This window comes from Poecilia mexicana, unplaced genomic scaffold, assembly GCF_051168715.1.
Source record: "Poecilia mexicana isolate PSO_F unplaced genomic scaffold, ASM5116871v1 scaffold_5, whole genome shotgun sequence".
Classification (NCBI taxonomy): Eukaryota; Metazoa; Chordata; class Actinopteri; order Cyprinodontiformes; family Poeciliidae; genus Poecilia; species Poecilia mexicana.
This window is the reverse complement of record NW_028263374.1, coordinates 12,623,329-12,648,607: the sequence shown is the minus strand read 5'-3', so window position 1 is coordinate 12,648,607 and position 25,279 is coordinate 12,623,329. Positions and strand designations below refer to the sequence as shown.

At 38.9% G+C, this 25,279-nt stretch overlaps 1 protein-coding gene and 1 non-coding gene across 3 annotated transcripts; both read right to left on the bottom strand.

Moving 5' to 3' along the window:
• Positions 1–324: 324 nt before the first annotated feature.
• LOC106923270 (SPRY domain-containing protein 3-like) lies at positions 325–23,740 on the bottom strand. Of its 2 annotated transcripts, XM_088005538.1 has the most exons (11): positions 23,591–23,740; positions 22,100–22,247; positions 21,937–22,012; positions 19,374–19,498; positions 18,592–18,724; positions 18,323–18,511; positions 11,922–12,071; positions 6,432–6,489; positions 4,091–4,210; positions 3,898–4,016; positions 325–3,805 (listed from the first exon to the last, which is right to left on the bottom strand). In XM_088005538.1, the coding sequence occupies exons 2-11, from the start codon at positions 22,225–22,227 to the stop codon at positions 3,671–3,673; spliced, it is 1,233 nt and encodes a 410-aa protein (XP_087861664.1). In that variant the 5' UTR covers positions 22,228–22,247; positions 23,591–23,740; the 3' UTR covers positions 325–3,670. The 2 variants fall into 2 exon arrangements, with proteins under 2 accessions (XP_087861664.1, XP_087861665.1); XM_088005539.1 differs by lacking the exon at positions 23,591–23,740 and having other exon boundaries at positions 22,100–22,789.
• trnav-cac (transfer RNA valine (anticodon CAC)) lies at positions 7,808–7,880 on the bottom strand. The gene has a single exon. It is a non-coding gene; the product is annotated as a tRNA-Val (tRNA).
• Positions 23,741–25,279: the final 1,539 nt, after the last annotated feature.

Here is a 25,279-nt window from a genome sequence, read left to right as displayed (position 1 = left end):
TCAAATGCAGCTTTTAAAACTACCTACGTTGGATAAAAGTGAGCGTCTGGGCGGTCAGAAATGCTTCCACATATTTGCGTTTCCTCTTAGTGGAAGTTTAGCAGTCATCTCCAAAAGGGCAATTTGGTTTGCAGACAGCAAGATAAATACGTAAAACAAAAAAAAAATAAATAAATTACAATGTTGGCAGCACACGACAACATCCATGCGACACACAGCTCAATATGGATGTTGTGGTGTGCTACTGCTGTTACTCATTAGACGCACTTAAAGTGTGAGAACGCTGCGACCTCAGTGCAGCAGAAGGAGGAGCGGAGTCGGCGCTGCGGTGAGTTTAAATATTAATTTATTAACATTTTTGGCATTATTGCTTTAAACATAAAAAAATAGAGGTGAGAGGAGAAAAAGTACAAACTAAGGATGTGTTTGAACTGAAGATGAAAATGCTGCAGGTATTCCACTGAAGACCGTCCGTTGGTCTCGCCATCAAAAGCAAACAATAAAAAACAAACAGAAAAACTCCCTCTACAGTACAGGACGATGTGATTTTACACCAAGCATTTTCAGCACATAAATAGCAGCAACTCGGCGTCAAAACGAAGAGAACAACTCGCTCAGCCTCGATCGGATATTTCCAGCAAAGGTTGAAATCAGACCTTTCACTGTCCGCATCGATCGAGTTTTAACACAAATCCTCTTTCTGTGGCAGATTATTTCATAAAGGTTCAACATTTCATGCAGGACAATCTGCTCATTAGGCCTCATGTTAAGACATATGTATAGGTTTTTATTTTAACGGTTCAGCTCGACAGGGAACTGTCGCTGTAAGAACAGTACTGGTGATGGAAAAAAGACGGGTGAGCCCTTTAAATGTAGTCGTTACCGACTAAAAGACACTTGAAGAACATTTTCCTTCAAAAATCTACAGGTAGCTGTCAGGAGGTTTTCTCAACAGACCTGTAACTCTCTGCAGCCACACAGAAAGATGAATCTTTGTCTTTGCCCAGAAGTAAAAAATAATAATAATAATAAAGGTGATCAGAATATGTAGAACAATTTTGGCAAAAAAACAAAAACAAGCAAATTTGACACAGAGCAAAACAAATTAAATCACAAAAAAAAGGGAGAAAAATAAAATCCGAAGAAACTTAAAAACACGTTTTGAGTATCAAATATACCTGAGAACAAGTATGGCTTCAATTTCAAAGTACAAATTTAAAATTTACATCTAAATTTTGATTAAGTGGTGGGGAGAAAAAGACACAAACTTTTCAAATCTCCACGTGGAAAAGTCAAATAACCAAATTCCTCGTTGTAGTTTCCCACATGAAATTAAATATAAACATATAAAGTACACATTTTCTTTTCAATCTTTCAGTTATCCGTCTCAGTTTAGTATTTTTCCTTAGCTTACAGTCATGGAAAAGATTGTTTTTCCAGCATATAGGAAGAAAGATGACAATTGAAACTCTGTTAAAAAGTAATTTAAAAGGAAAAACTCCACATCCATTTTCGCTTGAAGTAGCCAAAGATCACACACGCTTATGACATCAGCCATGTATGATTAGAACAATGTCACTTTACGCAGATTTAGACCTGGGTTTGTTTAAAGTGCTCCTGGCTGCTGAAGTGAGAGTGAAGGCCATTCAGAAAGACGACAGTAGCAGCTTATGAGTCTGAGGGATTAAAGGAGATTAACATCAGCCATTCCAACGTGTGAAAATCATCTACAAGTGAAGGACATTCAAAACAGTCAAAGCTCTCAGGTCCGACAAAGTTCACCCTGAAAGCCGACAGCAAGATGCTGAACGAAGTCCCCAAAATCCACCAGGGGCCCGACAGAAGAAAAACCATGAAGGTTTGACTGGAACAAGCTGGAGGGAATAACGAGCTTTGGGCAGGTGGGGCATATTTGGTTTAAATCAAATATCTCACAGCTCAAAGTGAAGACTGGGGCAAATCAGATTGTCAGCAACGAGAAACTGAATCTCAACCTAACGACTGGGTGCAACTTTTTTTTTTTCTCTCTCAGTTAAAAGTCACATTACAGCTGATTGTTTTACTCATGGAACAAGAACTGAGTTAATTTACTGTGTGTACATGTAAATTAACCCCCTTGTTTCACAAAAAACAATATCTGAATTTGATATTTCCCCCCTCAAATTTACACACACACAAAAAATCACTTTTTCACTGCCAGAGTAAAGGGTAGAATATGAAATGTGACGATAAAGATTCACCTGAATCACAAATGTTTCTAAACAGAAGAAGAAAAAAAAAACACATTTAAAGTAAAAGTAAAAAACAGAAAGTAAACACAGCTTTTTGTGATGACTGTCCACAGACAGAAAGAGAAACCCTCAATAACACATTTCAGAATAAATTTCCAACTGAAGAAACACAAAAACTTAGCAATTATTTTTGGTCCATTTACTTTAGGACAATTAAGATGAGACAAAACTAACTTTACAGCAAGTTAGTGGAACCAGGACTCAAAACGTGCTGGTTCCACTGGCAGATCATTTCACTTATAACACATTGATCCACTGGCATAGGTGGAAAAACCTGCAAGAGGAACCAGAACTTATTGATCAATATTGCAGAAATGATTTATGTAAAACAAGCTGCTTTAGCTTTCTGAAAAGCTACCTTACAGTTATTTTTTGTCACATTTCAGGCTTACTTAGATATTTGCACAAGAAACTAGAGCAAAAATACTTGGTAAGATTTTGTGTTTTTGTTTTGTTTTAGATTTCAGTATATTCTGAAAAAACAAAACGATAAAAAATAAAAACATCATACACATGATATTGTCTAACTTCGGTCTAGTTTAGAAGCATAAAATGTTTCCATCATCTGGTCAGTGAGGAAACTAAAATCCCATTTCCTCAAATAAATAATCTAAATGTTTTTTTTTTTTTTAGATTCATCCTGTAAGCGTCGTTTAGTTGGGTTCAGATTAAATAAGGACTCTCTTTAAAGCTTTAAGATCCACTTTCTCTTATTGCAAGATAACAAACAAGAAGCATAAAAATAGCTTTGATTTCAACAAATTATTATTATCATTATTGCACTTTTACTTCCTCATAGTTACCTGAAACAGCTTCCTCCAAACGTGAAGCAGCTGGTTCTACCGAGTCGCTGCTGCCTGTGAGCCGCCTCACCACTGAGTGTCAGTACTGGACCGTCGACAGGCGCAAACGCGCGCACACCTCCTTTAAATTCAAGGGCTTTTCCACTTCTGCCTCATCGTTGTAGAATAAATAAATCACACTTGCAGTTTAGAAATAATTTCATAATCTAGTAACTCATTTTAACCAGGACTGCCTTTGCGGGTCTGTTTGGTAACTCGGGTCTCTTTTACTTGGACTTTTACATTCATTATTCAAGACTTTTTTTTGTTTTTTTGGCATTTCAATAAGTCTCGTGTGTCAAAATGAATAACTTTTTCCCTCCAAACTCAGCCTGCTTCAACAGTTTCTTACAGTACAAAAGTAATTTCGTAATAAAGCCGCTTCTTTTAGGCACAGATGTCTTAAAGATCTTACTTTCATGAATCTTTAAGACGCGTTTTGTCAGCATGTAAAACGATGTTTCCACCGTGAAGGTGCAGCGACGATTTGGAGGAATCGTTCATCATCCCAAAGGCTTTTAATTGTTCTGGTTTCCGTCAGCCGCTGAGGGGGCGCAGTTCGACTCTGACCTTCTCCCCAGTGCTCATCATCCCAATGGTGGGATAGAAACCGTTTGGCGGCAAGGCCACTTCCCTTTTCCCCACCACCTTCCCGTTCCGAGTGAAAAACACCTGTTCCAACACAAAAGCGGGGAAAACAAGCGGTGAATGTCGGCCAAACGGCGTCCGAGTTTTTACAGTCCTGCCTTCAGACAGAATCTCACCATGACCCTCCTCCCCTCCGGGTCGTCCCCCTCGTCCTCCTCTTCGTCGTCGTTGTTTGCGTACAGGTTGTTCTGCACCTCGCTGGAAGCCACGTCCAGGTCAAAGTCGTCTGCGTCATCTGAAAAAGAGCGCCGTGGGCGTCAGCGAGCCGATGGGAGAGCGAGAAAAGAGAGACGACGCGACGGCGCTCACCTCCTCCGTCCACGCTGAAGTCTCGTGGGAACATGATACCGCAGCCCATGATGTCGCCTTCGAAGCAGCGCGGCCCGAACGGGTCCCCCACCCCGCTGCCGTGGAACAGCTTCCCGTCGTCTGCGACCAACGAGGAAGACGTTACAACCCGGAATCCAGCTTTTTATGACACGCTGGCGTTGGAGGTTATTTTTTCTGATGCAAAGGTTTTATGGCCTTGTAATTTCCTACACAGACGGCGGACTTGACCCTTTTCTGATCCTTCACTGATTGCCAAGCCTGCCGCATCAAGTAATTAATTACAGGATTAATTAAAAGGAGTTCGATAATTTCCATTCTGATGATTAATATTTTTTGAAGAGTAATGTTGTTTACAGAGACTTCCTAATCCATTTCATTTATCGTTCTCGGTTGTTTTATTTTGGATATTTAAAATATCCTCCAGGTCCGGTGTTCAGTTTTCTTTACAACGTATAACTTTGTTTTTTTAGAGGGTGAGCTTCATTATTAGCATTATTTGAAAACTGTCTCAAAACAACAATATTATTGTTTATTAAAATAATTGCCTCGTGCTGTGAAGAATTGATGCAGAAACTCAAGCTAAATGAGCCACAATGAGAAGTGATGCGTTCACTGTCGTGGAGATACTTTTCACCTTTCTCTATCAGACATCCTCTTTATTGATCTTATCTATATTCAGAGAAACTGGGTTTAGTAACAACTACAAGGTATCAACTGGATGTTCTTCCTGGCATTTGCTCAGCCTGCAACACAATTAGCTGAAATGAAAAGATTCAACCTGCCAGACAATATAATCCCAGAGCAACATTCGTCTTCATGCCGCCTTCAAAGATCCGACTCTGATCTGCAATGTTCTCCATTTTCTTTAAGAAGTTTTTGCTTGCTTTACATTTTTGCATAGTGTCACCATTCAACATGCCATTTGCTGGATTTCTGTTCCACTTTTTCAAATGTCTCATTATGATATTCGCACAACTGAAGGCAGAAGAAAGCGAAATGGAGGAAAAATTATAGTTTGAAAAATCGGACCAAACTCCAGCAGAAATTTTAAGCCGTGTGGTGTTTTCATCTTCGACCCTCAGACGTAAACTGTAGAAAACCAGCCTCGTTTGTATGAAACGGAAGGGGCTGGGGAACATCCACGTTCTCCATCAGACCAGAGAAATTTCTTCCACATGTTTGCTGTGACGTCTTTCAGCTTCCTTCAAACAATGGCTTTCTTCCTGCCACTCCTCCACGAAGCACATTAAGGATCGATGACTAACGCTGCGTTCCAGTTGCAGAGGAAGTGGGAATTCTGAGCTGGGTTTGACGCAAGACCCGCGTTAACGGCGTTCCATTTAGGAAGATGAAATTTCAACATGACGACGCCCATAAACATTGTTTCCAGTAGCATAAAGGTGGTTTGAAGCTTTACTTTTCACCTCTTTTAGTTTGTTCAGTTTAGAGCCGCAGGCGCTAAATGCAAAACTGATTTTGGACGCACTTTTCCACCGCGTCTTCCTGCTGCTGGTGTGAGGAGCGGGCATATTGAAACGCCGTAACCGGGGGCAGTCGGAGTCGGTCCCAGTTTCCCAGTTGGAAATCCAACTGCGGAGGACTTTCCAGTCGATTTTTCGGACTGGAAAGTCTGAATTTCCCAGTTCAGAGAGCAACTGGAACGCAGCATCACAGTGCTGTCAACAGCCTGAGCTGCAGATCTGTCGGCTGTTGCCGTTTGCTCTTCAATGCTCCCTTCAGGAACAGCTGGATTCATCCTGAGATTAAATTACACCCAGCTGGACTAACGCAAATATGCACAACTTTGAGTGTCTATCACATAAAATCCTATTGCAATACGTCACAGTTTTTGGTTGTAACGCGACAAAATGTGAAGAAAAAAAAAGTAATAGTTATTGGGAATCCAAGCCAACTTCCACGTTTTGCTTCAGACGCTCACCAGCAGGAATAACAGTCAGTCTGTTTGGATAAACAGGAATCAATCAGAGGCTTGGAAAAGAGATGATTGACCTGCTGCCCCCACCCTGGTCATAATGAACCTGCTGAGCTAGTTTTCACATGTCCTCCTGGTTATGTTTACATCCATCCCGCCGCTATCCAGGCAACGGCCTGTGCTGTCATCCAGGCGGTCGCCAAAACACACCCAACTCTGCATCCAAGAACTTTTTGTTCTCCTCTTGTGTAAGAGTATTTTTGTGTGATTTCATACCTTTCAGGAAGTGAGAAGTGTCAAGTATTGAGTTTCTTTCCAAGTGCTATTGAAACTGCTCTTAAGTCTTGAATCTATAGGACATGAACAGACAGATCAGAGATGATTCACCTGCATGGTAAGCGATGGAGCCTTTGTTCCAACCTGGATGTTTGTCCTTTGGATAGTCCTGCAAACCAAAAGACAAATTACCTAATTAGAAATAAATCCATAGAAAACATTAAAAGTGTCTCAATGAACCAAGCTAAGCTCTTAAACCATTTGAGTGTCAGCATGAATCTTGTGCTCAATTAGAAAAACTGTATCATCTTCCATCAGATGCAGCCTCTAAGCCAGGGGTGTCAAACTCAATTTCACCGAGGGCCACTTCAGCATATTGGCCCCCCTCAACGGGCCACATTGACGGTACAAGTCAGGAGTGCATCCCTGCTAAAACACCCCAGACAAAAGGTTGACTTCCCTCATTCAGTTCTGTAGAGGCTTATAATGAGTCAATGGTCCAGGTGTGTTAGAGAAGGAATGCATCTAAAGCTGCAGATGGTAGCTCTGGAAAACTAGACTTGGGCACCTCTAGCATAAATGTATAAAAATACAATGTTAAAAATAAATTAAACACCACCTCATATTGTTAAATAACTGATTTTATGTATTGAAGTTTTAAATATTACATTTGAGTTTCCATGGATGTAAAATTACTGCTCAGTTTAAAAATTACAATATTTAAATCAGTGTTTAAAGGTAAGCAAACAAATATTAAAAACAAGTCACATGGGCAGACATTATAGACTTTATGCAAAGATTTAGTCTCAGAGGCAACTGAAACCAATTAATTAAAAACATTCTTTCTGAATATCATTTCATGGTCTCTGAACTAAATGCGTCTTTCTGACCGGGATCTGACAGCGTGTTGAAGAGTTATGGACCGGACTCTTTGGAGCGTCTGGTTAGGAAGCGCATTACAAACCTTTGGTTGAAATGTAGTTTGTAGTCAATTCGTGCTCAAAACCTATTTTAAGTCAATCATTGGCCTATAAAATGCTGGGGGGCCACATGTGGCCGGCGGGCCTTGAGTTTGACATGTGCATTACGCCATAGAACTGCCAATTGGTAATTGAAGTAAAGTAGCTTCGATTTCAAAGAAGCCAACATTGAAGTCGATTGGCAAATGAACCATCACAAAAGAGGAAGGCTCTTGTTGTCTCACTGCACCCCAAGAGATGCATAACCTACAAAAACCATTTCTGTCTGGTTTTGAACCAGAGACCTTTTGCGTGTAAAGCAAACGTGATAACCACTACACTACAGGAACTGAACTTCTCTGCTTTGTTTCAGTTTGAGGTTCCAAAGTTGATGATGTGAGACGCAACGCATGAAAATTTCAACTGAGGTTTGCATTCAGATGCCTTGATTCTGAGTACAGACCATGACACCACAGAGCCCTTGTTGACCTTTAGTAAACACCTGTGATGTATAGAACATGCAAAATCTGTTTCTGTCTGGTTTCGAACCAGCGACCTTTTGCATGTGAAGCAAACGTGATAACCACTACACTACAGAAACTCATGCTCTATGCAGTGTTCCTGGTAGATGATCCACATTTTGTTAGAGACTGACGTCAATGATGGGCATGGAACAATGTCAAATACTTACAGATCCTCTCAGAGAGCACAGAAACTTGGTGAACAAACTGTCAGACTTATAATTGTGCCCAATTTCACATTACAGTCCATAAACTAAGCCTGGGATCAAAAAAATGTATTAAAGATGTCATTAGCAGAGACAAATGGTTCTACAGAGAATTGGTTAAATGGCTAAAAAATAAAATCAATACTTACAAATAAAAGATGGTTCAAAAATAAAATTAAGACATTAAATAAAAAAATATCTCTGAAATACAATCACTTGAAAATTAAAAATGGTTCAAAAATAATATCAGCACTTCAAAATACAAAATCTCTGGAAAATAAAATATTATGTATGTTGTTTTGAAAAACATTGGAATATAAGCACTTTTATCAAATCTCCATTGGTAAGATCATGTAAGTTCTTCTTAAATCCATGGAAACTCAACAATTTGTAAGGTAGGTGAGTTAGCTCAGCAGGTTAGAGCACGGTGCTGGTAATGCTGAGGTCATCGGTTCAAACCCCATATGGGGCAATTCATGTCTAAGGTCTTTCAGACAATCAACACTTCAAAATAAAGGGTTCAAAAATAAAGTCAACACTTCAAAATAAATAAGGTTTCAATAATAACTACGCTTTACAATTAAAAAAAATGGTTCAAAAATAAAATCAACACTTTACAATAAAAAAATGGTTCAAAAATAAAATCAACACTTTAAAATAAAAAATGGTTCAAAAATAGAATCAACACTTTACAATAAAAAAAATGGTTCAAAAATAAAATCAACAGTTCAAAATGTATAATGGTAACTGTTTCTGTCTGTTCAGTCCATAAACTAAGCCTGGGATCAAAAAATGTTTTGAAGACGTCATTAGCAGAGACAGAGGCTTGGCTAAATGGCTAAAAAATAAAATCAATACTTACAAATAAAAAATGGTTAGGAAGCACATTACAAACCTTTGGTTGAAATGGCGTGTAATATATGTAAATTTAATACCTTCACACTCTCTCAACATGCATCTTCTCTCCTCTTCATATTTATAACACTCTAAAATAACATGCTCTATTGTTTCAAACTTCTCACAATAATCACACTTTCCAGTTTTATGCTTCTGTATTTTAAAAAGTGAATAATTAAGCCCTGTATGACCGAACCATAACCTTATTATTCTTTCCTCCTTCCTGTTTCTTCTTCCCTTCCTTTTCCTTCTTATAAACTTATGAATTTTATAAAAACATCTTCCTATTAAACTTTCATCCCACCTTCTCTGCCATCATCAGATCCTCTTTGACTTTACTTTTCCCCTCAGATTTACTTGTCCTAACTGCAAAACTAATAGGATTATGTTTTGCCCTCTTTGCTATTTTATCAGCCCTCTCGTTACCTACTACCCCTATATGTGCTGGTACCCATACAAAAACAACTACTAACCCCATATTTTGTATTCTAAATAGAGAATGATATATTCCTAATAAGATGTCCATCCTACCATCTGTATTATTATATTCTATGCTCAACAAAGCCGAGCTTGAATCTGAGCAAATTATTGTTTGCAGTGGTTTTACCTCCTCTATCCATTGTAATGTCAATAGTATAGCTAACATTTCACCTGTTTAAATTGATAACCCATCCGTAATTCGCTTCCCTATTTTCAAATTGAATTCTGGGATTGCAAAAGCTATTCCTATTTTTCCGGCTATTCTTGATGCGTCTGTATAAATTTGGAGATGCCGACAATAATGATTTAAATGTGATTGCACTGAATATCTATCTACCACATTAGTTTTGTCTTGTTTCTTTACCATTATTAATATATCTACTATTGTTTCTGGTAGAATCCAGGGTGGTATAATTGATATTGGATCTGTTTGACTAATTTCTAGAGTATCCATTTTAAATTCCTTTACGTCCTTTTCAATTTTCCATCCATAACTCCTCATCTCTTTCTTTTCCTTTTCCCAACATGATTTTAAAATTTCCCGAGTTGGATGATCACATTTATTACCCATCAAATCCCTCTACCCAGATCATATTATATGCTTTTTCAATATCGAAAAATACTGCCACTACAGTTTCTTTGTTTACTTGAGCTCTTCTAACTTCATGCTCAAGACATAACGTTGAGTCATTAGTGCTGCTCCCTTTACAAAAACCACAATGATAATTAGAAATATATCCCTTTTTATTTAAATAATACACTAATCTATTATTAATCATTTTTTCCATTATTTTACATAAGTTCGAAGTTAATGCTATTAGCCTATAACTTTCTGGTTTTGAATGATCTTTTCCTGGTTTAGCTATCAGTACAATAATAGATTCCTTCCATAACTCTGGTAATTTTCCCTCCTCCGAGATTTTATTAAATAATTGTAATATTATATCTTTTGACTTATCACTTAGTTGACTTATCATTCTATACCAGTGACACGGGCTTCTTTCATAAGTTTAATTTTAATTTTTAACCATGTTTTATGCCTGGACTCACTGCGTCTGGCTTTTTCTGGTACAGAATTATGATGCATGTCTTGCATCAATGGCATATAAGTTGGATAAAGTCCGACGTGGCTGTTCAGACTGCAGACGCTTTGAAAACAATCAGATATGTATACGATTTAGCACCACAGATTGGATTTTTTGGAGGGGTAAAAAGATGGGAACCGGGCTGTTCAGACTGTAATGAAAAAGTCGGATATCGGTCGAATTTGACTGCTGTGAGAACCCAGCCTAAGTTAGCCAAATACCAAAACCTTTTCTCTGTCACCACAAAGCTTCCCAGAGGAGACACTCCTCTGCTCCACCTTCAATATCTGATAAATATTTTTTTTTTTTTTGATGAGCTGAAGACATTTATTTGAGCCAAAGGACATCTGTAATGTCTTCCCTGCCATGAATAAGTACATGAAATGGTTAGAAAACAGAAAAGGAATCCACAATAAACAATCGCTCATTTATCCAGCGTACTTAACCTCTGAGCGACTAATAAGCTCGCCAAGCTCAGGTTACGATGATAGTGAAGAAGATGTTTTGATTTTTGCAGCAGGAGGTAATGCTTCCCATCAGCAGCCTGATGCCCTTACAAGAGAAGATGTGAGGAATGACCCTCTGATGGATTTATAATTCCTCAACTAACCACAGACACGGCAAGAAAAACAATTCCAGGAAAATAATCAACCAAATGACAGAGCGCTATTCTCTGCCCCGTCTGACTTGAGGGTATAACAAGCCCACACAGAGTAAGTCAGAGCAGCACAGACGGGGCAATCTGAGCGTCAGCAGCAATAATTCATCATCTCCTGGGCTGTGGGTGCTATCGCAGCTGGCAAAGCAGCGCTGCGACTCCGATGACTGATGCTCAATCAATTAGAGGCAAACAGTCGAGAGCAGCAAGCGAAAGCTTGCAACGACATCGCATTCCATACCCTTCGTATACACACACACAAACGACATGATAAGTGCCCCCTCAGCAATTACTGCAGCGTTTTATTTATATTAAAACAGGATGTGCTCAGCGATGATTTCACTTGAGGCGAATGACGGCAAACATTCAACGAGGCTTATTTCCAAAATATATATTGCTTATTAAATTTTTATGAGGGGAAGAATTAAGTAAGACTTTACATACCATAATTCATTCCCATCTACAGAAGGAAGGAATATTTCTAGAAAAAAAAAATCTGATCTTATCTCTATGCCATTTTGAACTGTAATCCCGAAATAGTGGATCAGCGTGTAAATGGAAGAAACAACTTTTGATGGAAAACCGGACATGGAGGCGAAATGAGACAATATTTATTCAGTTGTTAGCTTTTCCTCTAACGCCCATCCATCACTCGCACTGGAAACACTGAGAGCAAAAGTACATACGAGGGAGACGGATGGCGAGGTGTTTGAGGAGGGAAGAGGAGCGTTTAATAAAACACGGAGCGCGTGCAGTGAATTAATCTCTGGATTGATGTAAGGCAGCGGCGCTCACCCTGCGTGCCAGACCCAGGGCGATGTAACACTTCTCTCCAGCGTCTGTGATCTCCAGCTCGTAGTAGTGGAAGCGAGGGTTGAGGGGTCGCCGAGCCTGAGCCAGGCCCACGTCCATGATGCCCTTCCCTTTCCCCATGTACTCCAACAGCTGTGGGTGCGAGAAGAAAAATGGCCCCGACATCAAATCAAAGATTTTAAAATGTTGCACAGAGATCAATATGATTTGTATTTTAATTTTGAGAGAGAAATTAGCCTTTTAAAGGGCAGTGTTCGGTATTCTCCAGGGACAGCATCATTTTATAGCACAAACAAGTGCGCTACCTTCAGTTGTTATTAAAAATGCTTTATATATCAAATATAACTTTAAAGAAATGTGACTTGGTAATTTTAAGAAATTAGGTCTTTGTCTCTTTAAAACTCCTGATCTTTCTGAAACTCCTCTTTCAGGAAGTCATTACATCACTCCTCCATTAACCCTTTAACAACATTTTTACCAGCATTACACTGAGAAGTAGCTCATGTAATGAACTCAGCAGAAGCTCGTTTCCACCAGGTGTTTGCTAATTTCTGCTGGCTAGTCTGAAGGAGCAGAGTGGGGGAGTCAGAGAGAGAACTGCTTTTTAACGCGAACGCTTTAAAACTTGTAAACTGCAGCTCCGAGGAGAAGCTCCTCCTAGAAGGTGGAGCTATGTCCACCCAGGCTTTCTGCACAGCTGAATGGTTGCCATGGAGATTAAAGGGTTTCTCAAACATGCATGAAAGACTCAAGACAACACTCCAGGTATATTTTTAATGAGAATAAAACTTAAAGCAGAGAAAAGTCAATTTTACACAACACAGCTCCTTTAAGTAATTTTAGAGAAACAGTTTCAGTCTTCTGTCCAAAGCAACTGACTTTTACTGCTAGAAATAGATGCTCTGCTTCCTTTTCCTCTGAATTTAAGCGAAATAGTTCCTTTATATGCAGCAGAAAGATGTCATCTTCTCCTGAACTTGATGGAAATAAAATAAGCTCTCAAGAGAAGTGAAAACTAGCAGCCAGTCAGACATACACTTCCTGCTTTAGCTGACCTTAGCCATCACAATGAAAGCATTCACATCAGCTGGATAAAGCTCTGCGTTTTATTCAGATGTAAACAGTTAGGCACACCTGGAGCTCTTCCAGCTGAGCTGCCTCCGTGTTTCTAAGCTTCATGGTTCGAGTCATCCGGCTGCGTCAACCTGCCAGATCCATTGGGTTTCTGCCTCAGTTGTGCAGCAGCAGCAAATAGGTTTTACACCCGTTTGACAAATATTCAGGCGTTGTCACGTTTACCTGGTGAGGCAGATTAATTCAGTGTACATATGTCCAGCTAGCTAGCTTCCATCAGCCTGTGAAAATGAACTCAATTCTCCAGATAGGAGAGCAATTATAGACGATAATGTCGCAGTAAGTCCAAACTAACCCTTCAGTGTTAAACTGTTTATCTGTATGGAAATCGGTTTTGATTGGTTTGAAATCCCCACCTGGTGTGATGCTACGGTTTTGAAAGCGGCAAACCGGACACACAACATGATGCTACCACCACCGTACACAGCAGTCGTTTTCTTAGCTTTTAAAACCTAATTATGTGATTGGCCAGTTTGAGGTTGGGGATTTGTTAAAGCCGTTCCAGAAGTTTGTGTTTAGGATCATTGTGCTGTTGGGACACCTAGTTTTGCCAAAGAATCAATCATCTGTGAAATTAGAGATGAGGAATTTGGTTAGCAGTGGGACCAGTAAGTGTGCCTCGCCAATAGGATTCTGACTGCTTCTTTATCCATAAATTGATTTTCCAAAAACCTTTTTAATCTAACTAGGCCATTTTTTGTGTGCATTTACATGATACCAGGCCATTTATATTGATCAGATCCCCTGACTCTGAATTGCTTCTCCTCGTGTAGGAGTGCTGCTGTAATCTGGGGATCTCTGCCCCCTGCAACAGGAGAGTCCACAACGTGAGGAAAACTGTGAAATCCCACCAATGCAGCATTAATCTCTGTGAAAAATGCGTGAAAAATGTACAAGTTGATTTTAATCAAACTCTACTGAGCTCAACTCCCAACTCTGAGAAAAAGTAGGGCTTTGACTGGGATCAGTCGGCACTCAAAAGACATAATCTATGACAGTTTCATGGCTGCTTAGATCTGGAGCCGATTTAAAATAATTTCTACGGTTATTAAAATACATAGACCTGTCTCGTAGTAAGGATAACTACACACACATGCTCCAGCTGCAGCTCTGTTATTAAACATTAGGTATTAATCAACAACTCTGGGCAGCTGTGAACACTTACACCTGTATTTGACAAAAAAAAAATGTAGCAGTCAAATTATCTTGATCAGAGTGTCTCTTTCTTTCTCCCTCTCAATGGAGACATTGATAGCAAAAATCAGTGATTCTTTTAAACATTTCCATAATCATTGCAGGGTTGAATGTATCTGAATGTAAACTCCTTAAAACCCCATAAAATGCAGCCCGAGTTGGTTTAAATTGTTTTTTTTAACTTGTGGGGGTTTAAAGTTAAGAGAAAATATAAACTGCAGAGGATGTAAACTAGTTTACTGAAATGAAAGGCTGGGAATGTTCAACCTGTGAAATTATATTAGAAGTTAACTGTGAATTTAAAATGCACTCTTTTTCTGAAATTCATTTAAGTTTTATTTCCACTCTGAAAAAGAGAACGATTTCAATAAAGCCTTAATAGACCCAAATTAATCTTAGTGTCACGCCAATGATGTAGTTTATGTCCATTTCTGACCAGCTGGAGCTAAAGCCATCTTTCATTTCCTCTGTAAATCATACACATCATAAAGAGACTGTAAAGCTTTAAAAGGTAATTTAATGACTGCATTGGCTGAAGGCATGGCACCTCAAGTTTGTAATGTAAAAGAAAAGCAGGAGTTTATAATCTCCTGCTTGTGTAAACCTGCAGTTTTCTGCACCAGCATGACGGCAGATTTTATTTGTGAAAAGGGGAGATAAAATATTATTTTAAGCCATCTAAGTAAAACATAATGAAGAAAAACCTAAGATCATCTCATAAACTATTGCCAAATAGTTTTAAACACCTCTCCGATGTGGAGCACTGTTAATGTCGCGGTGGAAAATAAGTGTTAACGTTTCCTGACACATGTGAGTGCGTTTGGGTCATCAATGGAGGGAGCTTGGGTTGCACCACCTGCTAACACTAAAGCTCACGTCTGCTGCTTTAATCTGTCGGGTTGTCACTTCTAGACTCAACATCGAGAGCTGCTGAATGTGTCGGGACAAGCCGGACTAAAAATCCCAGGAGATTCGGAGATGCACAGCGTGTCGGCGCAGTTCACAGCCAAACCATCACTTTCTGTTGCAGCTGAACTAAAGACACGCCACTCTGGCTCCGAGATAAAACAACGTCGATGGTTTATTCATCATGCTGAGCAAGCAGAGTTTGTTCAGTAGACTGTTTATGCATGATAGTTTGTACAGTGAATGACAAAACTCCCAGCATGAGGCCTGCAGCACGGTCAAATAAGAGCCTTCAAGTTAAGTTTTACAGTTAAAAGTTGTTCTATTCAAGCTTCAGAAAGAAAGAAAGAAAAAATTGTTTTAGCCGGTTAACTAGCACCATTTTTATTTCATTACATTAAAGGTAACTTTTGTAAAAATATCTCTTTTTGCATATTTGTTTGAACTATCACTGTCCTGACAATACAATCTGAGATAATCTGTGAGAAAAAAACAAAACAAAACTTCCTTCTCCCAGTACTGTCTGCACAAATATAGTAGCGCATCAGAAACAACCAGAGCAAAGAGGAGGGTTTTAGCGCCGTCAATTACCCTCGTGTACGAGGCGCTCGCGCCCCTTCACCCATTTGCTCTCTCCTAACGACAGTTTTCCTATAAAACCACTGAATCCAGCTTCGCTGTGCTATTCCCAGGCAGTCAGCAGTCGTTACGGAGAAGCCCAGTTTCCACTGCTTTTGTCCCTTCTCCGCTCTGAACTGCAGAGCAGCAACAAGACGCTGGAAAATGAGAGATCACACGATAAAGCCAGTGATGCAAAGGATGAGTGGTATTATATCAAATACTGGAGTTCTCAACTTCCAGAATTAATATTTTTCCTCCATTGCTCTTCTAAACGTCAAAGTGAAAAATGAACAGTAATCTAGATTACTTTAAACACACTCGGTGTGGGTCACCAGGTCAGATACATAAATCATTTGTGTAGATTTTTTTTATATCTCAATAAATCTTAACCACACCAGATTGTAGCCTTATAAACATTCACATTAATTTAGTATCTACACACATTATGAAAGTGACTGTCCAGTAATCATGGCTGCATGATTCGCATTTCTTGGTCTAATCTGTGATTTAACCACATTAGACACCTATGGTGTGCTCCCATTCAAAGGAGGAAGGTTTAGTGGAAGAACAGGAACAGATACACTTTCTGTAGATAATAACTATTGAAATCTAAAGCTCACAGTACATCTAACAGCTTTCACAACTATATGCAGGGGAAGCCTTACTCCCTGAAGCTTAAGCAACTCTGCAACACTGATATGATCCGTTTAGTCAAGGTGTATAGACTGCTCAGTTCATTGGATCAGGGACATTCAGCTGACGTAGAGGCTCATTTGCTTTCTAAACGATCTGCAAACTCAGAATAAACAGAGTGCTGCCTGTGTGCTGCAGCATCTAGATGGCGCAAGGCTGATGCTGCACAGAGCAAGTGGAGATAAGATGACTCAGGATGAGCAGAAGTGCGTCTGAGCAACTTTTCGTTTCATATGTTGCATCTCTGTCTCTCTTTCTTCTATGAGCTACAGTGACTGACAATAATATTCATATAATTTGACTTTATAGGTATTTTATGTGACAGACCAACACAAACATAAACATGGCTATTTATCTAAACTGATAGAGCTTCACGAAAACCAAACACAGTGGATCCTTCAATCTCCTTGAGGACAAGTTTGAATCACATTTAGGTTGCAAAACTCAACAAGGACAACGTTATTCTGAGAAGCAGCTAAAAGATCATGGTAACCCTGAGGAAGCTGCGGAAATAAACACCTCAGGAGAAAGGACACCTACTAGTTATGCACTCCACAAATCTGGGTTTTATGGAAAAATTAAGGGAAAAAAAGCCATAGTACAAATCAAACTTTCACGAAGTCAGTGTTTTAAATTCAACACAAGCCGTGTAGGAGGCAGCGCAAACCTGTGGAAGAAGGTGCTGTGATTAGACGAGACCAAAACTCAACTTTCTGGCCAAAATACAAAGTCTTCAAGGAGGAAATCCATCACCATAAAGAGTTTCATAGTGAAACATGGTGCAGGTTCTATCATTTGGTGCAGGTTCTATCATTTGGTATCATTTGGTGCAGGTTCTATCATTTGGTAGAGACTCGTTCTCTTCTGGGAAGGTGGGCAGTGCTGAATACAGGAAAATCCTGGGAGAAAACCTGTCATTAAAAGCAAACGACTTAAGACTGGAGCAGAGCCAAGGAGACAACAACCCTGAACATAAATCAATGGGGTGGTTTAGATTCCAGCATATTGATGTATTAGAACAACCTGGTCAAAGTCTAGACCTAAATCTGACAGAATCTGCAGTAAGTCATGAAAGCTGCCGTTCACAGACAATCCCTCCATCAAATCTGACTGAGCTTGAGCTGCTCATGAGCTAAGCTAAATGACTGAATAGAATGTAGATCACAGTTTTCAGATTTTTATTTGTAAAAACTAAAAATGAAACTTTGCACAATTTTCCTTTCACTTCGTAAAAACGCTACCTTGTGTTGGTCTAACAGATTAAATCCTAATACATAGACGGTTGCAGAAGCAATGTGACAAAATGTGGAAAAGTTCAGGAATAATAGCTACTTTTGCAAGGCACAGAACGTTCCGTTTTGTTTTTTGATACATTTTTTAAGTAGTTTGGGTTTTTTTGGGGGGAGCGGGGGGACGAAACCTGCCAAAATATTCAGAGGGAGACTTGGTAAGTGTTTCTAGGTGTGAGGTTTTCTTTGCTAAAGCTAGAGAACGGGCATATTTAATTAACTTCACCCATTTAACACAGCACTTACATTATTTATTCAGACAATTTATCATATTACTTCTTTCTTTTTAGTAAAGGTGCCTTCAGTACTCACTAAAAACTCTCATGGACAGAATGAAGAAGAATCCCAGCCCCATCTAAATGCTAATTTTCACACATAGAAACCTGAAGAGGAGGCCTTTGCAGCTCATCTTCGCCTGATTCCACCTCAGTTTTTAAACGTCCAACTTTCAGCTGCTATGAAGTGAAGTGACTGAAGTGAAGTGACTCACGCAAAGAAATCTTTGCACATTTCCCTCAGGACTGACAAACCCTCTGAATGACTTACCGTGCCCGTCACTTTGACGTCATGGAGACGGCTCCAGTCCTCCTCATGACTATCAACTATCATCTGTCCATCATCCTCCTCCGCCCTCCAGTCAGCATTCAGGTCCAAAACCACTTCCTCCCCCAGCGAGTGCATCCCCACTGCAGGGTAGAGATCTTCAGGAGACGCTGGGATCTCAACGCTGCCGATCTGAGCGAACGTTTGGAGAGCCGGAAAATGTTTAGACGCGCGCCTGGTAGGGGTTTGTATGTGAAAAACAGGACACTTACTTCTTCGCCATTCTTGGTAAAAAACACTGTTATCTGTCCGTCATCGGAGTCGAACGATATTCCACAACCGATTTTGTCGCCTCTGCAGCATTTGGCACCGAACTGCTGTCCAACGGTGCTGCCATTATAGAGCCTGCAGGGAAGAGACTCCGACGGGTTACTTACCATCATCTAATTCCAAGACACTTTGAAGAGAACTGAGCAAAAAAAACCTAAGAAGTGCTGAAATAACAGAATTAATATCTCTTCAACTTGTTACATTAGAAAAGCAAATTGTAATGTATTTTTATTTGGATTTATCATAAAAAAGCATAAACTAATGAATGACTGAGGAGGAAAAGAAGAGGGGATTGTTTTGGTAAGTTTGCAGTTGTGCCATACTCTTTCCATCTTAAATGTTTCAAACAAAGCTCCAAATGATGTTCAGATCTTGGAATATTATACTATATATAATTTACAGCATACTGTATGCTACTTCCCAGACTGGCTGGATTTATACTGAGCTCAAATTACAGAGGCAATGCTAGCAGAAATGTTAAAGTAAGGAATGAATTAGTAGCACTTCAAAATCACAAATCACACCACACTTGAGATTCTTATGTAAAAAAACAAAAGAAACAACATTAGTCAGTCACATAAAATCCCAACAAAATACAAAGACACTTCTAACTGTAGTTTCACAAAATGTGGAAGAGTTAGCAAGGCTTGAACTGAGCCAGAGATGAACGAATCTGCAACCTTACAACACACTGTAAAGATCAAAACAAATCATCATGACCTACTTGCCATCATCAGCATGAAAAGCTACAGAGTTTGGGAGCCAGCCAGGCTGATGATCCAGCTTGTGGGACTGAGGCACCAAACCGACAGCGATCATCCCCCTCACTCCTGTATCATTGACAGTCACCTGGAAAGAACAAGGACTCCATTATTGCAAGATAAACACATGCCAAGAGCCAAAGAAGAAGCCTTCTGGGTGGGAATGCACGTTTATGTCTGGTATGTTGGGACAAACACGGGAATGTTAGAAAACGAGAAGCTGAGAAGAGATTTACCCTCTAGTTTTTCATGACAAAGTCGATTAGATTTTATTTTGCGATGAGTTCATTCTGTTTTTGCTTGATTACATTTCTAAGTCAGGCATTCACAACTGTAGTCATAACTACATAGTGACCACATGACATCAGCCTCAGGGCGCCCGATGGGGCACATTTATAGCGCAATCCACGGAGACGAGGAAGAGGAAACTTTCAAATTGTTTCCCATGACCTCATTTCATCACTGGTTCAATGGGCGTAAAAAGTAATAAGCCTGCGTTTCCCTGTAACCCACAGAGAAACCCCCACATCTCCAATCAGATCTCCAATCGGTAAACTTTTCACTTACTCCCACATATCTACGGTTTTCTTTCTCTTCCTGAGAACAGCTGAGTCAGAAGAATGAGCCGCCAGTAAGTTTCGGGGGTGAGAACGTCACCGCACATTAAACCAGCCAGGATGTAACTGTAAGGCAAGTTAGAGCATGGCGAACTCAGAAACACTCACTGTCCTTATTTGCTTGTCATGTACAGTATCTAGATCACAAAGAAATGAGCAAACGCTCAGAAACCACAGTGATGGCTAAAGATAACTGAGTCATAAGTGCCCAAAGGTCAAAAATTACAGCTCAAGCTTATCTTTATGCAACTGTAAGGTCTGAATTTTAAATAATTTGTTAGACACAGATTAGTCGGGATTTTCTGGATATTGGTTAAATGTTAGGATTTGAGCCGATTGATATCATAATTAAAGTTTGGCATTCTTCAGAGCAAGCAGGCATAGTTCAGGGTCTTTTAGTGCAAATTCAACACCACAAAACGTTACGCAATGTGGATTTACAGACAGACAAACAGTTCCTCTGACAACGGTTTAAATTACCAAATAACTACAGCTATCTGAGTAATGAGCCTGCTACGTTTCTACTTGTAAAGAAGAACTGTTGAGTGGTTTTACACATTTATTTTGAATGTTTCCTATGCAGCAGGAAATACAGTTCTGCTCAGAAGATTTCCCACATTCACCACAAATATCAATGTCGTCATTTTGGTGCTTTTAATGATGCAGCTGAACCGTTCTTTTTCCACTGTGGATTTATGACCCATATCTTTAAAGAGTGTTGGAATAGAGGCAACATTTTGAGTTTACTGAGGATTTTACCCAACTTACACAGGGTTAAAATTATATAATTTGGCTTAAATATATGCATATTTATAACTAATATTGAGTTAATTCAATTCTATTCTATTTCAATCCCAAAATAAAGTAGCAATATCCATTTTATTTTAAATACTTATAGCTGAGAGTAGGAAGGCTCTCCTGCAGTGGTCAGTATTGCAGCAGGTTGGAAGAAGCCTCTGACTCAAGAAAACTTCCTGAGTTGATTCATTTTTCTTTACACAATCAGCTCCAGAACAAAGAACAGAGGGAGAATAAGGTATTTCTCAAAGATGAATGAAATAATCAAAGGTCTGACTTAGATGAGGGAATGACATCATATCGTAACATGAAGCTCAAAAAAAGTCAATTCTACACAATACTCTGCCTATAAGACTTGTTTTGAGAAAACCAAACAGCATATCGACACAAACATCTCATCAGCTATCATGAACTGTGGTGCAGGGCTGATGATTCAGGCTCATTCTGCAGCTACGGCACCAGCACACCCTTTGGTGTCATCGAGTCCATCATGAACTTCTTTATAGGAAACTATTCTAGAGTCAATCTGTGCAGCAGCTGAGCATCATGGAACAAGACAATGAACCCGAACACAGCAGTAAATCCACAACAGAAAAGGAGAAAATCAAGCTGTTGCGATGAATTAATAAAGCAGAGCTCTCACCCTGACTAAAATGCGATGGCAGGACTTTAAGAGAGTAGTACATAGACAACATGAAGAGATGTTGTAATAAATAGTGGGTCAGAATTCCTCTATAAAGATGTCAGAGACTAATAGGCATGTCTACAGCAACTACTTCGACTCATTCTTGCTAAAAGGTATTGACTAATTTTGGGTTCGTCTATGATAAATAATGACAGTCTGGCATAGCTTGTATTTCTTTGTACACCTGAGGCAAGAATCTGGTAAACTTTCAATGAATTGCTCCATGCAATAGCTGAGTAAAACTCTAAAACTGAATGAGGGTGTACTTTTATTTCCCCATGACTGTGTATCACATGGTGAGTAACACTAAAGCTGCTGCTTTCACATTAATAGAAACATGGATCCTGTTGTACCACAAGAACCAGAGAAAACAGGAGTTCCTGTGTGAAAAGAACAATACAATAAGAAGGAACCATCAGCTCTTACTTCAAAATAGCGCCTCTTTTTTGACAAGGGTCTGCCCGACACGAAACAGCCGACCTCGTCCGAATCCCCATGATACCTACAGACGCGTCAGGATCAAGACAGAGTTATTACTTCAGCTGAGAGCATGCAGCTTTCTCACTTTCAGCTTGCCCATCACTATTACCTGAGCATGTCGCCATCTCTGAACATATTCCTCCACCGATCCCGGTAACGCACTGCTCGCACATCACGAATTTCTCGAATTCGTCTCCTCCAGTTCAGAAAGCGATAATGAAGGTTTATGTCGTCCATGTCTGAAAATCATCCCCAGCCTGAGGCAGAAAAAAACAAGCAAAAAAAACGACACCAGATGCATTTAAAACATTAAAGTTAAGAAAAGACACAAAGACATGAAAGGTAGAAGATTGGAAGAAAAAAAAAAATCAAACAAAAGAATCAAGTTGTGGGGTTTAAACAGAGATGTCTTAGTGGTAAGTAATTTTATGTGCATCATTGTTTTGTTTAACTTAATACAGTTTTCCGTTGAACTAAAACCAGACAACACTCTTTCCCACCCAAAGTTGACCACAAGATGATCACCACTGTTGCTTAACAACAACATGTTTATGGATTTGATCCTTAGGCCAAACCCTTCCCTTTGAGAAGTTTGAGATTTTCCATTTAATCCCATATTCCAGAGACAAGTACAGGCCTGGACGTAGACTCAGCTGCCAATGGGCATAAACATAAGACCAAAACAGTTTTAACCGTGAGATGGTCTCGGGCCTTTTCCTCAGGTCTTGAGATGCTTAGTAAAAATGTACCGTTCCACAAAAAGGGAGTCTCCTAACCAAACTCAGGACTTCAGTTCTGAAAATCTAAAAACACAAATACCTCTATGAATGGTATATTAGAGCTCAGCATAAAATATTCAAGTAATTGCAAATTAGATCCAGTTAATTTTTTTTTACATTTTTATCCAGTGAATCTGTGCCTGGCTTTTCTGTAAACTAAAAAGCAGCTTTTTATCAAAATGTTTATGGCGCAGTTTTGTAAATCTACATAAAACGTATCCAGAATGTAATATAATTAATTATCATATCTTTTTTTCATTACTATTTTAATTAACCGTATATCATAACATCACCGGGTATCGTTGTCTACATACTTTACTGCATTGCCAATGGTAGAATAATTACTATCTTCTGAGTAAACTGAATTGATTTGTTTGTCTTTCTACCGACAAATAAATCAGCAGTATCATGCTGCCTGCTACGTCACCCTCATTTACCTAAAACTGAACTCTGTGTGTTTCCTTTAAAGAGGAACAATGACTTGGAAACCATGAGTCCTTTATGGCTAAACTGACGTCTAATACCAGTTAAAAGCGACTAATTACCTGGACTTAACAGGTCGTGTGTTCTGAAAAAGTAAATAAATACCGGAGATGCTCAGTTTTAATGGTGGTGTATGAATACGTCCTAAACCATGAAATTACGAGCCGCCCCTAAACGCAACCTCGTAAAGTACACGCAGGAGGACTGTTGGCCGGCTAGCTGTTTCCAGCGTTAAAACATTATCGCGCCGTGGGGCTGATTATGAAACGAAAACAGCAGTTTACCCCACGTCACGCCGATGCTATTCAAAGACTCTTAATCTTACGCTGGTTTCTTACTGTTTTATAACTTGTAACGCGTCGTCCGTCGGGTTTTTCTTCTTAATTTCAGGAGGTGAAGTCTGTCACTTTATGTCTAACCTGCTTTCCCGGAAGTCCCGCCCCTTCAACCAATCAAATGTGAGGAATTTTTAACACGCGCAGTGCCAAAGCGCAGTAGTTTTTAACGTATTTTACCCATTTTCTAAAAACGTATATGTATTTTTCTTCTAAATTTTATGTGCTTATTTTGATCCATTTCATTTTGTTTTGCTTTTTACTTGTTTGATTTATGGACGTGCTTATTTTATTTTAAATGTATACTTTATAATATGTGGTGAGAGAACTATTTTTTATTTCTGGCTTTTGTCTTTTTATTTACAAAATCAGTGTTGTCACAGACTGTGAATCAGAGACCACTGCCGTGGGTCAGTGACTCATAGAGTGCGGAATTTACATCCTGGGACTTTTTTGCCCTAAGCTGCTAATGTTACTCACTGAGCATTTAACGACACACCTTGACAAGTCATTTCCTCAGAAACTGCAAGCAAGTTTGAAATGCTTTGAAATCATTCAGGACACTGTTATTGAAGAAAATTCATCACAAACTGTACACTGAAATGTATCGGAATAAAATAGTTCAACTCTCTTGAAAGTAATATGTCAAAAATCAAATGAGGCAATTTAACTTGTGGATTTCTAACCTTGTTTCTATGGCTGTTTTTATTAAATTAATGTCTGTAGTAACTATAATATGATAAATGCTTTTATAAATGAACTTGCAATCTGGTTGACAAATGTGTTTATTGCAACTACAAGATCTAAAGCCATTTGTTCTCCAATATAAATGGAACCTGGGTTGCTATTAATCAGAGTAAATTTTAGTATTAAACTGTTTAAAAGGAAAATATGAAACAAATAACAGTTTAATGTGGAGCTTAGCCCCCAATAAAGTCAAAAGGTGGACTAGTTTGAGCTTCTGCCTTCTTCCTAGATGTTAAGTAGGAATTTGGATCTTGAAGTAACATAATAATTTCCAAGTCAGAAAACCAGTAAGATTTATCAATTGTTGGCTTCAGTTCAAATGATCTCTGTCAGTTTTGTATGTATATTTTCGCTAAAGTTCTTTAAAACTTAAAAAAAAAAGTCATCTGTGGATTGAAACTGTGGCATGAGTTTATTTTTCATTGAAATAATTAGCTAAATGGCAACCAAGAGCTTAAATCTTACTTATTTTAGCTTAAACTTAAAAATATTGTACCATCCATTTTCTTGTTGGATTTGAATCCACTGATCAAATGAAACATCAGAACTGCAAAATATTCCAGTACTAAAGTGGTGTAATGATCATCAAGAACCATCAATTAACCAACTGACAATACAATCTAACAGCAATGCATGTATCTGCATTTTTTACACTAAAACAGTAGGAGGAAAAACATGCACAGAAAAAGGGTTTTTTTGTGCATTTTTGTGAAAATTATTTAATGTAATAAAAACCACCAGAATTAAAAATTGTGTAACTATTGCAAATATTTTAGCCATATTGGATTTGTGGCGTTTAGGGTTAGGAGGATACTTCTATATTTTGATCTTTAAATTCTGACTTTAAGGGGACCTTTCTGCACATTTTTCCAAATTTAATCTTAAAATGTAAATCTAAATAATTAAACTACATTATTAAGCCAGTGCCTAAAAGGTTTTTTTCTT